Raw genomic sequence first — 15136 nt, 5'->3', positions numbered from 1 at the left:
TAATTTAATTTAAAAGAAAATAATCCTAAATCAATATTAAGCTACAATTCACATGTATTTTCAATTTCTAGGTTGCCCAGATCTCGGGGGGACTGGGGGGGAATCCTTACTCTTTTTATTAGCTCTGAGGCAAACCAGTATTGCTAGCAATCAAAACTTATGCCAGAAGAATGGGCATTGGTCAAGCTGATTTCTAGGACACAATACAGAAACGTTTTTTTAAAACCTATAAATAAATTCTGGAACTCCTGGGTGGCTCAGTTGGCTAAGCGTCTGCCTTTGGCTCAGGTCATGATCCCAGGGTCCTGGGATTGAGCCCCACATCAGGCTCCCTGCTCAGTGGAGAGAGCCTCCTTCTCCCTCACCCTCTCCTTCTGCCTCTGCCTACCGCTCCCCCTCCTTGTGCTTTCTCTCTTTTTGACAAATAAATAAACAAAACCTTAAAAAAAAACCTATAAATAAATTCATCATCTGAAAAACCCAAAAGAGTAATAAAAATTAGTAAGAAAATATTCAGATGAAACTAGCAGTTATTTTATTAACTTTTTTATATTTAAAAGATGTCACTGATGGAATTAAAAGCAAATTCAGATATTGCACAAGACAAAAAAAAATCAGTGAACTTGAAAACGAAGTAAAAAAAATTATCCAAAAGGAAGCACAGAGAGAAAAAAAGGAAAAAAATAATTCCCAATTAACTACAGGACAGCATCAAGTTACTGAACATACTTTTTTTTTTTAAAGATTTTATTTATTTATTCGACAGAGATAGAGACAGCCAGCGAGAGAGGGAACACAAGCAGGGGGAGTGGGAGAGGAAGAAGCAGGCTCACAGCGGAGGAGCCTGATGTGGGGCTCGATCCCATAACGCCGGGATCACGCCCTGAGCTGAAGGCAGACGCTTAACCGCTGTGCCACCCAGGCGCCCCTACTGAACATACTTTTAACTGGAGTCTAGAAAACAAAGGTGGTAAAAAGAAAAAATATTTGAGGTAATAATGATTATGACGAATATTTTTCTAAATTTGCTGCAAACTATAACCCATGGATCCAAGAAACTTGGCAAATCCCAAAAGGATAAACTCAGATTACTCAAAGGCACATACATGATGATAAAACATCAAGAAAATGGTAGTAAGTTTTAAAAAAATTTTAACCACAGGAAAAGAAAAAACCACTGTGTTGACAGAAAAAAATATTAAAAAAAAAATCACAGAATTCTCAGAAGCTGTGCAAGCCAAAATTCAATAGAATATTTATAAAGTGCTAAAAGAAGTCAGGTCAGGTGCCTGGGTGGCTCAGTTGATAAAGCATCCGACTCTTTTTTTTTTTTTAAGATTTTATTTATTTGACAGAGATAGAGACAGCCAGCGAGAGAGGGAACACAAGCAGGGGGAGTGGGAGAGGAAGAAGCAGGCTCCCAGCGGAGGAGCCTGATGTGGGGCTCGATCCCACAACGCCGGGATCACGCCCTGAGCTGAAGGCAGACGCTTAACGACTGAGCCACCCAGGCGCCCCTAAAGCATCCAACTCTTGATTTTGACTCAGGTCATGATCTCAGGGCCTTAAGATCAAGCCCCTCAACAGGCTCCTCACTCAGCAGGGAACCTGCTTGAGACTCTCTTTCTTCCCTCTCCCTCCTGTGCACGTGTGCTCTCTCTCTCATAAGTAAGAAAATCTTTTTTAAAAAATCATTAGTCATTACAGAAATGCAAATTAAAACCATAATGATACAACTTCACACTCATTAGGATGGTTATTATCAAAAAAAAAAAAGGAAAAAACAAGTGTTCACAAGGATGTGAAGGAAGTAGAATCCTTGAGCATTGCTGGTGGAATGTAGAATAGTGCGGCTGCTGTGGATATCAGTTTGCTAATTCCTCAAAGAGTTAAACATGGAATTACCATATGACCCAGCAATTCCACTCCTGGATAGCTACCCAAACAATTGAAAGCAGGGACTCAAGCAAATACTTGTACACCAACATACGTAGCAGTACTATTCACAAAGCCAAAAGGTACAAACAACCCAAGTGTTCATCAATAGATGAATGAATGATCAAAATATGGTATATACATACAATGGATATTATTCAGACTTAAAAAGAAATAAAATTCTGATACATGCTACGATACGAATTAACCTTGAAAACATGCTAAGTGAAGTAAGCCAGACAAAAAGGACAAATATTCTATGAGTCCACTTAACTGAGGTACCTAGGATAGGCAAATTCATAAAGAAAGTAGGATGGTGGTTGCCAGGAGGTGAGGAGAGGAGTCAATGGGGAGTTAGGATTTAATCGGTACAGGCTTCCAGTTGCGGAAACATACCAGAGATAGATGTTGGTGATAGTTGCAAATTATATGAATGTACTTAATGCCACAGAAGTGTACACTTAGAAATTGGTATGATAGAAAATTTTATGCTACGTATATTTTACCACAATAAAAAAGTGTGTTTGTATACATAGGGCCTTGCTAGATAGTTCATGCTAACAGTATGATTTACGGTAAATACCTGTTTTTGTTTTCCTGGTACCCTGGGCCACACTGTATATCTATGAGCTCTGCAAGAGACAGGAGGGCTGGAGACTGATTAGTTGAGGTAAGTCACAACGGTGCTCCATGCCTCTAAGACTGCCCCCCCCCAATAAAAACCCTGAATATCAAGGCCCAGGTGAGCTTCCCTGGCTGGCAGGACTTCATTCTTATTGTCATGCATCACTGATGAGAGAATTAAACACTGTCAGGGCAACTCCACTGAGAGGACAACGAGACTCTTACACTTGTCTTCTACTGTACTCCATTGTATGCACCTTCTCCTTGCCCCAATTTTAATCTGCATCCTTTCTCTGGAATACACCATACCTGTAAATATTACAGCTTTTCTGAGTTCTAGGAGTCATCTAAGGAATCATAAAACCTGAAGGTATTCTCGGTGACCCCTGACCCAGATGGAAAAGCAGGTACCATGCAAACATCAACCATGAGAAAGCTGGCCTGGCTTTATTAATACAAAACAAGGAACACTTCAGAACAAGACATATTACCAGATATAAAGAGGTACATCCATAATAACAGTCAATTCAAGAAACAATCCCAAACATGTACATCAAATAAGATTCAAAATACATGAACAACAAATCAACAAAACTAAAAGAAACAATACACAAATCCAGAATTATCATTGGAAATTTCAACACTGCTCTCAGGAATTAACATAAATAATAAAATAAGGAAAATCAATAGGAACATAAAAGATTTAAATACAATAGCCCAACTTAACCTAATTAACATTTAGAAAGCATTCCACCCCACAACTACAGAAAACATACATTATTTTCAAATGAACACAGAACATTCACCAAGACAGACCATGTAATGAGCCATAAAACAAGTCTATTGTTAGTTGTCTGGGCCCAAGGGAGAAAAACAGATGCAACATTTCCGAAACTTATTTGACCATAAAGCCTTCCTGCAAAGGCATCTCCAGGGATTAGTTTCTCAGAACACTTTGGGAAGAGCTATCCCACCCATTTTCACCTCTTCTTACTCCTCCTCCTAGTTGTAACTAGCAAAATAAGGGAATCAATAAAATGATCCTTTCCTTGGCTACTCAGCCAGAACTGGCCAATTTTATGAAGTACCTGCAAAAGTCCTAAGGCAGGAATAACCTTGACATATCTGGGAAACAGTAAGGGGGTCAGAACAGCTGGAAAAGTATAAAGGATAAGTGGTAGGAGATGAAATCAGAAAGTTAAGCCGCAGAGGTCAGAGCATGTAAGAACTTCTAAGCCTCAGTAAGAATTTTGAATATGATTTTAAGTATGAGGGGAGGGTTTTGAGAAAAGAATATTATCTCATTTACATATTTAAAAGATTTCCCTCTTAAAAAAATGAAACAAGACGAAACCAGAGAGGAAGACAAACCATAAGACACTCTTAATCTTAGGAAACAAACTGAGAGTTGCTGGAGGGGAGGGGAGTGGGGGCATGGGGTTAACTAGGTGATGGACATTGGGGAGGGTATGTGTTATGGTGAGCACTGGGTGTTATAAAAGACTGATGAATCACTGACCTGTACCCCTGAAACAAATAATACATATGTTAATTTTAAAGAATAAATAATTAAAAATTAAAAAAAATAAAACATCTTTCTCTCTCTGCTGTGTAAAGAACAGAATGGAAGCTAGGCAACCAGTTAGGAAGCTCTGGTAACCATAAACAATGTCGAAAACCAGAGCAGCTTAGACCAGACTTAAAAGTGCATGTCAAAGAAAAAACGCCTAGGCAAATCTATATAAACTGTGCTGAGAGGTCCTTAAGCATTTTCTTTACCTGGCTCCCAGGATATCTCATTCTCCACCTAATGAGATGCTTAATCTGTCTTCCTTAGGTGATCTCCCTCATCTCCCCAACCTCTTCAGGTTGGAAATGTTTTAAGGCTCAGTTCATGAACCTTTTTTCTAGCTATTCTCATTCTTGTGGTGATTTCACCCAGACACTTGGCTTTAAAACCATCCATCTATATAATGATAATTCCCAATTTTACATCTCCGGGCTAGGCCTCGCCTCTAAATTCCAGGCTCAAGTACCCAGGTGATCGTACAGTAAACACCTTAAAATTTAACAAACCAAAATTGATTTCTTAACCTACCTCCCCCAATTTTTTTCTAAGTCCTCCCTACCTCAGATGGTAGCAACTCCATTATTACAATTGCTAAGGGATAAACCTTAAGAAATATCCACAACTCCTGTCTTTCTCTCACACCCCACTTTCAAGTATGGTAGCAAATCCTTTCAGCTCTACCTTCAAAATCTATCCAGTAACCAAACACTTCTTACCCACCTCCACTGCTATTACTCAACCCAAGCCTTCATCATCTCTCACTTGGTCTAGTGCTTTCCTCTCAAATGGTCTCTCTAGTTCTGCCCTTGCTACTGCCTTCACCACTCCCCAAGGCTCAAAATAGCAGTCAAGTGATTCTAGTAAATCTAAATTAGATCATGTCATCAACTGCTCAAAACCTTCCAAAAGCTGCTCAAGAAAAGTCCTTACAAAGCTCTTCAAGACTTATCTGACCACAACACCTCTGTACCTCTGCTCCAGCCAGTTACTTTTAACCTCCTATCACACTACTCTGTTCCAGGTCACTTCATACCAGTTGCAAAGGACTCCTCACCGTTCCTCAAACACTCCAAGCCTGCTTTAGCCTCAGGATCTTTGAACTTGCAGTACCCTCAGCCTAAAATCACCCTGGCCCCTAAAACCATCTAGAATGCAAGGTTAACTCACTCATCTACTTCAAGTCTTCACTCAAATGTCATTCAAGTGAAGTCTTCCCCTTCGATGTTATTTAAAAATTGCAAACTTCTCTCCCATCCTTAAAAATTCTTTACACACCAGCAAGTTCTGCTTTATTTGCTTTATAATTCTCCCCAGCACTTTCCTGTATCTAACATACTATATATTTTACTTATTTACCTTATTTATTGTCTGTCTCCTCCAAATAGAACATACACTCTAGGGATTTTTGTCTGTTTCATCTCCTGCTACAAAACTAGTCCCTAGAGCAGTACCTTTCACACAGAACTCAGTTTATTCAATACTGAATCACTGAATGTTAAATAAAGCCTCTCCAGAAGTGTTAAGTTTTGCTAGGCCTGGGGCGCCTCGGTGGCTCAGTCGATTAAGCATCTGCCTTCAACTCAGGTCATGATCTCAGGGTCCTGGGATTGAGCCCCCATCTGGCTCCCCACTCAGCTGGGGTCTGCTTCTCCTTCTGCCCCGCCCCCCCCCACTCATGCTCTGCTCTCTCTAATAAATAAAATTAAAAAAATAAAAATAAATAAAAAAGTTTTGCTAGGCCCAAATCAAATTCTGGGACTAGCCTAATTTAAAAAAAATCCCTTTGTCAGTATTTATATTCTATGAATAATATTCAATATTCATAAGAGCACACTTTTATTATTTTATAATCTAAGCTATTTACTTAACAATTATAGAGATGCTTACTGATTCCAAATAATTCAACTTCTCTCTTACTCCAGCATCACTACAAATAGAAAAAACAGTACACTTCAGCAAGAAGTCCTATGCTCAAATCCTAGCTCACCATTTACCAGTAGTATGACTCAGGCAATTTTAGCCTCCTCCAAATCTTAGTTTCTCATCAATAACGTAGCAAGGAGGGAGTGGATTAAAGCCCTGCCTGCTTTACCTATTCTATATCTAATCACAGGATTATTGTGAAAATCAAATATATATAAGAAAATGCCTTATAAACCATAAATTATATACAAGTGTGAGTTAAATGTCAAAAGTTTGAGAAAAATCTGAAATGGAACAGAAAAATTCAGTGTTTGGGAGAGAATATCTCACCATACCTCTCTGGAGTCAGACTGGCTCCCTGGAGTCAGACTCTTCCACTTACTTACTTAAACCTTAAACAAGTTACTCAACCTCTCTGAGTCATTGTTTCCACATCCATAAATGGAGATAATACCAACCTTGTAGCATCCTTTTGAGGATTACAGCTTATATACAAATATATGTAATGTACCTACAGAATAAGCTTAATGAAGGACATTTTTGTTATTCATCTTGGTCTTTCAAATGGACAAAAACAGATAAATACAAACTACACCATGGAGTTAGGAAAGAAGATGATTTTGATTTGGAAATTATATGAGAAAAAAAGAAGGAAAATGAGCAAGAGCCAGAGGTAATCAAGCAATAATCTCAACAGTTTGCCTATTAAATTTGTTCTTTCTTTGTCTTGCCTTTCTCCAAGTAAAACAGTGGGATGAAAGGCAAAGAAAAATCAGCATACAAAACACTGTATTTAGTAACCTAAAAGTTATTTTAAAACAAAATATTATATAATCTCTTTTCTTCAAAGAAGAACTTTTTTATTAGCCAATTTTCCAATTTCTCACACACAAAGATGTATTTTGACACTCGAAACTCAAGGCACGTATCAAAAAACTAAAACAACTGTGGTTTTCCAACTACAGAACCGCAATATATTTTATTAAATGCTTAGAAATATGGCAAAATGAATGAAAACAACTCAAAAAGTAAAACTGCAATTAAGACAGAGATCATACAAACACTTCAAGAATGTTCTTTGAAATCATTTGACTTTGATATATTTCCTCAATTCTAGGACACCACTAATTATAAGATGTACCACCAATATAACAACCATTTTCGGGGGAGGAGGACACCCCACATTAAATACACACTTGTATACAAATAGCTAACTTAGATATACCAATTTCAAAAACATTAAAATGTAATGGATCCTTCTGGGATGCTGGAAATATTCTATTTCTGAATCTAAATAGCAGGTCAGAGTATGTTAAACTTGTGAATATTTATCAAACTGTACACTTGACTTGTATACTTTTTCTGTATCTACATTTAGTTCAACAGAAAAATTTATGTAATGTACCTACTCCGTACACATACAGCTATCAACTAAATGAATTCTTGATATAAATATGAAAGGTAAAAAGATAAAGCCTCTAAAAGAAAACATAGAAAAGTAACTTCATGACATTGATACAGACAAAGATTTCAAAAATGGAAACAAAAAAGCACTAACCAATTGATAAACAGGACTTCTTTAAAACTAAGCACTTTGATTCACCAAAACACCAAGATCCTGGAGGAGCTAGCTACAGACCAAATGTCCACCAACAGTAGAATGGATAAGCTAAGGTATATTCACATAACAGAACACAGCAATGAGAAGAAACAAACTACAACACAACAAGGGTTAATCTCATAAATGTAATGTTGTGCAGAAGTTCAAATAAGATATATTTTATGATTCTATTTTATGTAGAGTTCAAAAACAGACAAAATTTTTCTATAAGGAAGACAGTAGCGTTGGGGATTCCAGTACTGCTATGTTTCTAGAGCTGGGTGCTAATTACATAAATGTGATTATTTTGTGAAAATTCAACTAGTTATACACTTTTCTATATGTATGTCACACTTCTTTAAAAATATTAGATAAAATGGGGTCCCAACTGGTGAATCAGGATTTCTAATCCTTTCCCACCAGCAATATTCTTCATCCATACTATACTCAGAGATTTAATTAGCAATGGTCCTTTATCACCCACACTGCTCTTCAGGATTTAAACAATCACTATCTTTGTCCATATTTACTTTATGCCAAGCACTTTAACATTCATTCATTCAAATACTTATTGAATACCTACTATGTACAAAATCTGTGCTGAGTACTTAAGGTACAAAAAAATGAGCAAGACATTGTTCCTAGCTTCAAGGAGTTCCTAACCTTATAGAAGACCACATATACAGGGCACTTGAGTAGTTCAGTCAGTTAAGCAGCCAACTCTTGGTTTCAGTTCAGGTCATGATCTCATGGGTCATGATCAGGGAGTCTGCTTGAAATTCTCTCCCTCTGCACCTCCCCTCACTCATAGGCACACTCTCTCCCTCTTTCTCTCTCTAAAATAAATAAATCTGAAGAAGAAGAAGAAGAAGAAGAAGAAGAAGAAGAAGACGACGACCACCACCACCACCACAACCACACATACAGATAACCAAATAAATGTACAGAGATATGCACAGGACATTATGGAAGTACAAAGGAACAGCAAAAACAGCCTGGGAGAAGTCAGGCATCAGGACAGCCTTCGTGGAGGTATGAACACCTGAGTCTTTAAAAGAAGAGTAGGAATTATCCAGGCAAAGTGCATTCCAACAGAGCAAACAGCTTGAGTAAAAGCACAGTGTATTTAAAGAAACAATTGCAGCTGCTACATGTTGCTTAAGGGTGGTAAAAACAAGGACCGGGATGGGGTAAGAAGGAGTGGCCAAAGAGATAGGAGGATGCCAAGTCATGAAGAAACTTAGACCTTGTCCAACAGGCAAGATGGGTCAGTGAGATTTATGCAAAGGAATTATGTGGTCACATAGATTATTCAGGAAGCAATGTAGAGGATGAACTGAAGGAGGATAAGGCTGGCAGAAAGAAGGCTGGTTAGGAGGCAGTTATAACTGTCTTGACAGAAGATAATAAGAGCCTGAAATGAAATAAAAGCTATAATAAATATAGAGAAAATACAGAGTACAGATATATTATGCTCCTGGTCTAGAGATCACACTTTGAGAACCACTAACCTACACTAGAGTTCAGCATATTTTTCTGTAAAAGGCCAAATAATAAATATTTTAGGCTTTATGCGCCCCAGGCGGTTTCTACTGCACTTTTGGTTTGTGTTTGTTTTTTAAACCCTTTGAAAATTAAAAACCGTTCTTAGCTAGTTGACTTGACCAAGATAAAGGCCGCAGGCTGGATCTGGGCTATGGGCATAGTTAGCTGATCCCTGCTATACACAGGTAAAGAAGTGAGGATTAACCTTCCTAGGAGATTAATTTTCCTAAAATGCTATATTAGCTCCCTACTCAGAAACTCCTCCCTTGGTCCCCAGTATGAACCTTCCATTCTTATTAAATTGACCTACTTATATTATTTGCCTCTGTATTTTGTGGTGTTCCCCAACGTTCTCTTCTCCTCTCTAACCTACCTAAATACCATTCCTTCAAAGCACAATTCAAAACCTACCTTGAAGTGATTCCATAATCCTCAGAACTCCTGAAAGTACTACCTCAATTTACCCAAAATTTATTTGCTGTCTTATGACTTACTTCAAATATACTGTAAATTCTTTGAGAACAGGGAATAATTTATACTTCTATCAAAGGATCTAGCATATAACAAGAGATAAATAAAAATGAAGACATATGTGTATATATACATAACATATATACTTACACACACACAGTTTTTTTCCCCTGAGCTAGCTATGTAACTGAAGCAAATGTGATTTCACCCTTACTTATAACAGTAACCGAATACTTTAATTCTATGGACATGATCCGAATGCTGTAGGAAGAATAGAATGACAATTCACAATCACATCTGTCTTCTCCTATTACTCAAGTTTTTAGGGCTAGTTCACTAGGGAAACAATAATAACACAAGTAAAATTTTTCCAATGGTCAATGTTGCCAATGTAGGTACATAGGGATAACGTTAAATAAGTTACTAGACCAATTCAAAGTTTACTTAACTATTTTTACTTCACTTATTTTTAAAATGCAAAATAAGCTTTTACAACTACGTTGCTTTAAATTCACCCTTTATTATTACTTAAGTTTAAAGTCACACACACACACACACACACACACACACGCAACACATGCTTTGAATTTTTTTAACAATAAGGTTCTGTATGACAATTCACATTATCAAAATGGCCTTATTGATGTCATTGAGAATTTGGGGAAATAAGATTGCATTTCAAATTTTTAAGAAAACAGTCCATTTTAGGAATTGTTGAATCACTATATTGTACACCTGAAACTAATATAACAAGGTAAAAAAAAAAAATTGTGCTTATACCAAAAAAAAAAAGAAAAGAAAGAAAATAGTTCATTTTCATTCACTACTAATAAATAGCTATAATCAGAGAATGTTGTGAGCTGGATTAAAGGATTCTTCCTATAATTGAGAAGATTACTGAAGAAGTCTTTTCAAGTCCAAAGTGTGAACCATGCCTTATTTTACTACCCAAAGAATATTCAACAATCTATAAAAATTCCTCCAGAATCATCTGCCCAATTTTCAAGGCAAACTACATAAAAAAGTATAAAACATTTATAGAAAGATATAGAAAACAAAACCAAAAGAAATAAATTAAAAGATGGCCATGAAAGCGAAAACGAGACTTTCTAACCCTTCAAAACACATTGAAGAAAGCAGGTTAGTGACATGTAACCCAGAAAAGACAATTATGCATTGATAAATTGAATATTAATAATGCACTTAAATGGAGGACAAGCCCAGGAGCCAGGGACTCCCATTTCTCAATTCCTGTTCTGCCACTGGCTAGTACAGAGTCTCAGGCACATCCCCATATGTTGAACAAGAAAAGCTTAACTGACATTCTCAGGCTGTGGGAATTGATTAAATGTTTATGAAGTACTTTAGGACCATGAAGGGAAGCCAAATGTCATTTGCTTAGTACAAAACTACAGCTATCTGTTAGGCTGGCAAATCCAACCATGATTCTTTTGTGTCTTCTTAACACAGCAAATCTTCAGTGAGTCAGTAAAGTGCATGTATTTATGAGACCGTTTAGCAACTTCAGAGAAATGAATTTTCTTCCAAATCTTTGTCTCACAAACCATGTCACTACCCAACCCAACTATTTGCAAAAGGAAACATGAAGCGATCCACATTAAAGTTAGGTCTAGTTATTGATAAGCCAATACTAAATGACTGAAAACTAGTAGGAATCGCAGTGGAACTTTGTTAACTTACCAGAAATGTGACTCCTGAAAGTAATCCCAGAAAGCAGTCGTCCTAACAAAACGTTTATGAAAGAGAAAGTCCCTAGGCCTTCTTACATAAAGAGCTCTAAAATGTTTGTAGACAGTGTTGACAGAAGACTAAATTCGCTCAGACCCTAATCTAATTCGTTAGGTAGTTCCAGCACCTGCTTAGTGTTGAGCGACTAGAGACTGGTGAGGCTGCTGAGCAAAAGTGCTGATGCCATCTCCAGCTGCCCCTTTCCGTGAATGACAGTAACAATGAAAACACTGACAAAAGAGCTGGGAGGCCACCCCAAGCCACTGCTTGGCAATACTTCTACCCTACCCTCAACATACAGGAGCTGCAAATGCCAGGAGAGGCCCTCCTCTAACAGATCTCACAGGCGGAGACCTTGCCTCTAGTCTGGCAACGTGAAAAAGTACTACCCTGCACTCCTCTCCAGACAGCTGAGCACCTTAAAGGTGAGGGGAACGCTGCCTCTTTCCAAACTGCCAGCGGAAGAGGGAGAAGACTTCCTCGCCGGAGACGGGTGAGCAGAATCGGCTGTGCACACTGGAAGACCGAGAGAACTGCCCGGGTCGCGGGCGCTTCTCGGACCGCCGGCGGGGAGCAACCGCGAGCACAGGAACGCGCGTCCCTCCCTCGGCCCCGGGTGGGGGAAGCGGGGCTCGGGCGCCGGGCAAACTGTCCTCCCGGGGGTGGCAGCGCTCGGCCGCCCGCTTCCCGGGAGCTGGAGAAGGCGACAAGTAGGCTCGGGTCCGGGAGCACCGGGAGCACATTCTTGCCTCGAGCCTGGTCCCGAGGGAGGGCGCAGGCTGCCAAGGCGGCGACTCTCCCTCTCGCCCAACTCCGCGGTGAGCGAGAGGGCGGCCGGCCCGGGCTGCCCGGCGGGATGCCACCCGGGTGGGGGAGGCGGCGAGGCCGGCCTCCGGGCCGCTCCCTCCCCACGCGGTCCCGCGGCCGGCGGCCGTCCGCGCCCTCGTCCCTCCCGCCGCCGCGCGGGGCCGGGCCGCCGACCTCGGCCGGCCGGGCGCGGGGCCAGGCGGCGGCGGCGGGCTGACGGGCCGGCCGGCCTGGGGCCCTACCTGAGGCTGTGTACCAGCTCCCGGCGTGACTGGCTTCCCGGCAGACCACTCGGTTGGACATCTTGGTGCCTGTGCCGCCTATGGTGCACGAGGATGAATGAGGAGGCGGCGGCGGCGGCGGCAGGAGCGGCTCCGCGAGGGGACGAGACACCGCGGGCCCAGCCCAGGAGGAGGCGGCAGTGGGGAGGGGATCAGCCCGGCCCAGGAGGAGGAGGAAGAGGAGGAGGCGGCGGCCCAGGAGGAGGAGATGGCAGCCGGGGCGGTGGCGGCGGCAGCAACAATCACCACAAACTCCGGCGACCGCCGGAAGATGGGGCCCGCGGCGGCTTCACAGAAGCCCGGAAAGCCCTGGCCCCGGCCCCCGGACTCGCCGCTGCTCCCCAGCCGCGGCTGGTTCCGCCGAGCCGCCCCCACGGCCCCCTCCCCTCCCAGCTGGCCTCCCCGAGCCACCGCCGGTGACCCCACCCCCGTGACTCCGCGCCCGCCCCCTCCCCCCACCCCCCGCGGGACTCCCCGCACCCACCCCCACCCCCGGCAGGGCCCTCCTGCCCGCCCGGCCGCGGGTCTGCGGGCCCCGCCCCGCCCCGCTCCTCCTCCAGCCGCGCGGCGAGGTTAACGGCGGAAACCGGACAGGCCAGACGGCATCTGGGGTCGGGCGGCCCCGCGAGGAGGCAGCGGCGGCTACGGCTCCGCGCACACAAAAGCCCAGGGCCGGGGCCTGAACCGGGGAAGGCAGACCCAGAGAAGAGCCAACGCTTCCTTACTCGCCACTCTAACGGGTCCTGCCCACTGAGCATGCCCAGCAGCCGCTGCCAGGCCCGCCGAGGAATCTCAACGTGCACGCTCCGCTCTCCGGGGTTTAGCGGCAGCAGAGGCTGTGGGGGGAGGCGGCGGCGGCGGGGGGGGGGGGGGAGCAGGACGCAGCCGCAGGGCAAGCCCCCTCCCCCAGCCAACTTCCTTAAATGAAGAGCACCGAGGGCTCGCCGATGCGGCTTTCCACGAGGACAGCCCGGCTTGTCCACCCCTACCTCATCATACACACGAGTCTTTAGTGGATTCACACCCCCAAGGTTTCACTCCTAGGGATGCAAGCCTGTGACCACGTTGGGAAGTTCATTTGTAGAAACAGGCACATGGTAGTGCGCCTGTGGTCCCCGCAAATGCTAGTTTTTGCTTCACTGGGCCACCCTCACCACCTCATCTTGGCTTTGACACTGTAAACATTTATCTTGTTTCATTTTATACGGATGTAGGTGCATGTCTTAACTCCCCAATTAGAGTCAAGTGTGATATAGCTAGCCTGTTATTCTCATCTATGAAGAGGGGATAATATATTCAAGGAGTGTCCCTAGGATTACAAGAGTTAATAAATGTAGTCTGACAGAGTATGCAAACAACAAACATTATTTCCAACCTTTCCTTCTCTTATAAATCCCAGTATTTCACATAAGTGTCAGGAACAAAGAATTCATTTCAAATTAGAGAAGAATCACAGGAAAGTAGGGTATCATGGACCCCAGAGAAGTGTTGGTATGAAGTAGAACATTCCAAAACTGGGAAGAGAGTAAGAGAAACTTGCATGTCTTCAATGAAAGCTTTGAGGTTAAAACCATAAAATTGTTATATCTGGATTTAGAGTTCAAAGCAGATATCTGGATGCCTAATATTCAAGTGTCCCTAGTGTCATATAATATGTATTTTTAAAATTTACCGTCCTGTTCCAACCTCTCCTCCCACTTTTTCAACTTTAAGGCCCAAGCATCTCCTGTGAGATCCCAGGCCTAAAAGCCTGGTCAATTACCGAACATTTCTGACTTTCACACCTTTTTCTACACAGTTATTAGATTAAATCTCCACTGATACATATTTCTTTACTCAATTTTTAACCCTCTCATTTCACCACTAACCTGCCAAAATATTAACATATTATGCAAAAAAAAAAAAAAAAAAAGATGTGCCACAGAGTCGATTTAAAGATAACAAAAAGGCAGGCTGCAGCTCTAATTCCACAGTACTCTTCCTGGAGTACCAAAAATCAGTGGTAAATGATGGCATGGTAAACTGGTAAACTTTTCATCATTAATTTCAAGAAAAGGAAAACTGTTGATATGGTTGACGTGGCATTGATAAGCAGTGACAGCTCTTGAAGTTAATGATTCCTGATTCTGTTTCCATGGCCCAAAAAAAGGAGGGGAAAGGATACTGGATACAATGAACTAAGAAAGCTTCATATTTCAGTCTGGTCAAATTGGAAAATCAGATTTGAGTCATGGCTCTGTCTCTCAGCAGCTGTGATCATGGGCATCTAGTAATGTAACCTTTTCAAGCCTCAGTCTTCTCATCTGTCAAATGCAAACAGGAATAATATCTAACTCACAGGCTTGCTGTGAGAATCATTTAGTGAAAATAGTCTGAAAACAATTTATAAGCTGTTCTTTGTTTCTTCTTATCATTATCCTCTGCTCCTAGCAACAATCCTAGGACTCATTCCAACCTAATTTAAATTTAAGCTTCCTCCCTATGAAAATGCTCTATTGGAGGCTTCTTTCCCCAAAGGATTTTTCTTACTGGTCAAACTTAGCAAAGACCACAATGCCAAGAGAGGTGAACGGTTAAAAGATCTATTATCTCTAGAATGCTCTCAATATATCCCATCGTTATTCCTTCTGT

The 15136-nt window shown here is 41.7% G+C and overlaps 1 protein-coding gene across 3 annotated transcripts in view; it reads right to left on the bottom strand.

Moving 5' to 3' along the window:
* The window catches only part of MEMO1 (mediator of cell motility 1), a 123814-nt gene extending 111210 nt beyond the window's left edge, over positions 1-12604 (bottom strand). For 2 of the 3 annotated variants that reach the window (XM_045809127.2, XM_087863745.1), the window contains exon 1: positions 12467-12601. In XM_045809127.2, coding sequence (XP_045665083.2) covers positions 12467-12527 — 61 coding nt within the window. In that variant the 5' untranslated portion in view covers positions 12528-12601. Of the gene's footprint in view, positions 1-12466 lie in introns of all 3 variants that reach the window. The other variant, XM_087863744.1, reaches the window with a different exon arrangement.
* Positions 12605-15136: the final 2532 nt, after the last annotated feature.

The sequence above is a fragment of the Ursus americanus genome, chromosome 7, assembly GCF_024610735.1.
Source record: "Ursus americanus isolate L20-20 chromosome 7, mUrsAme1.1.p, whole genome shotgun sequence".
Classification (NCBI taxonomy): domain Eukaryota; kingdom Metazoa; phylum Chordata; class Mammalia; order Carnivora; family Ursidae; genus Ursus; species Ursus americanus.
Note: the sequence above shows the minus strand (reverse complement) of the source record. Positions and strands in the feature narration are given on the sequence as shown.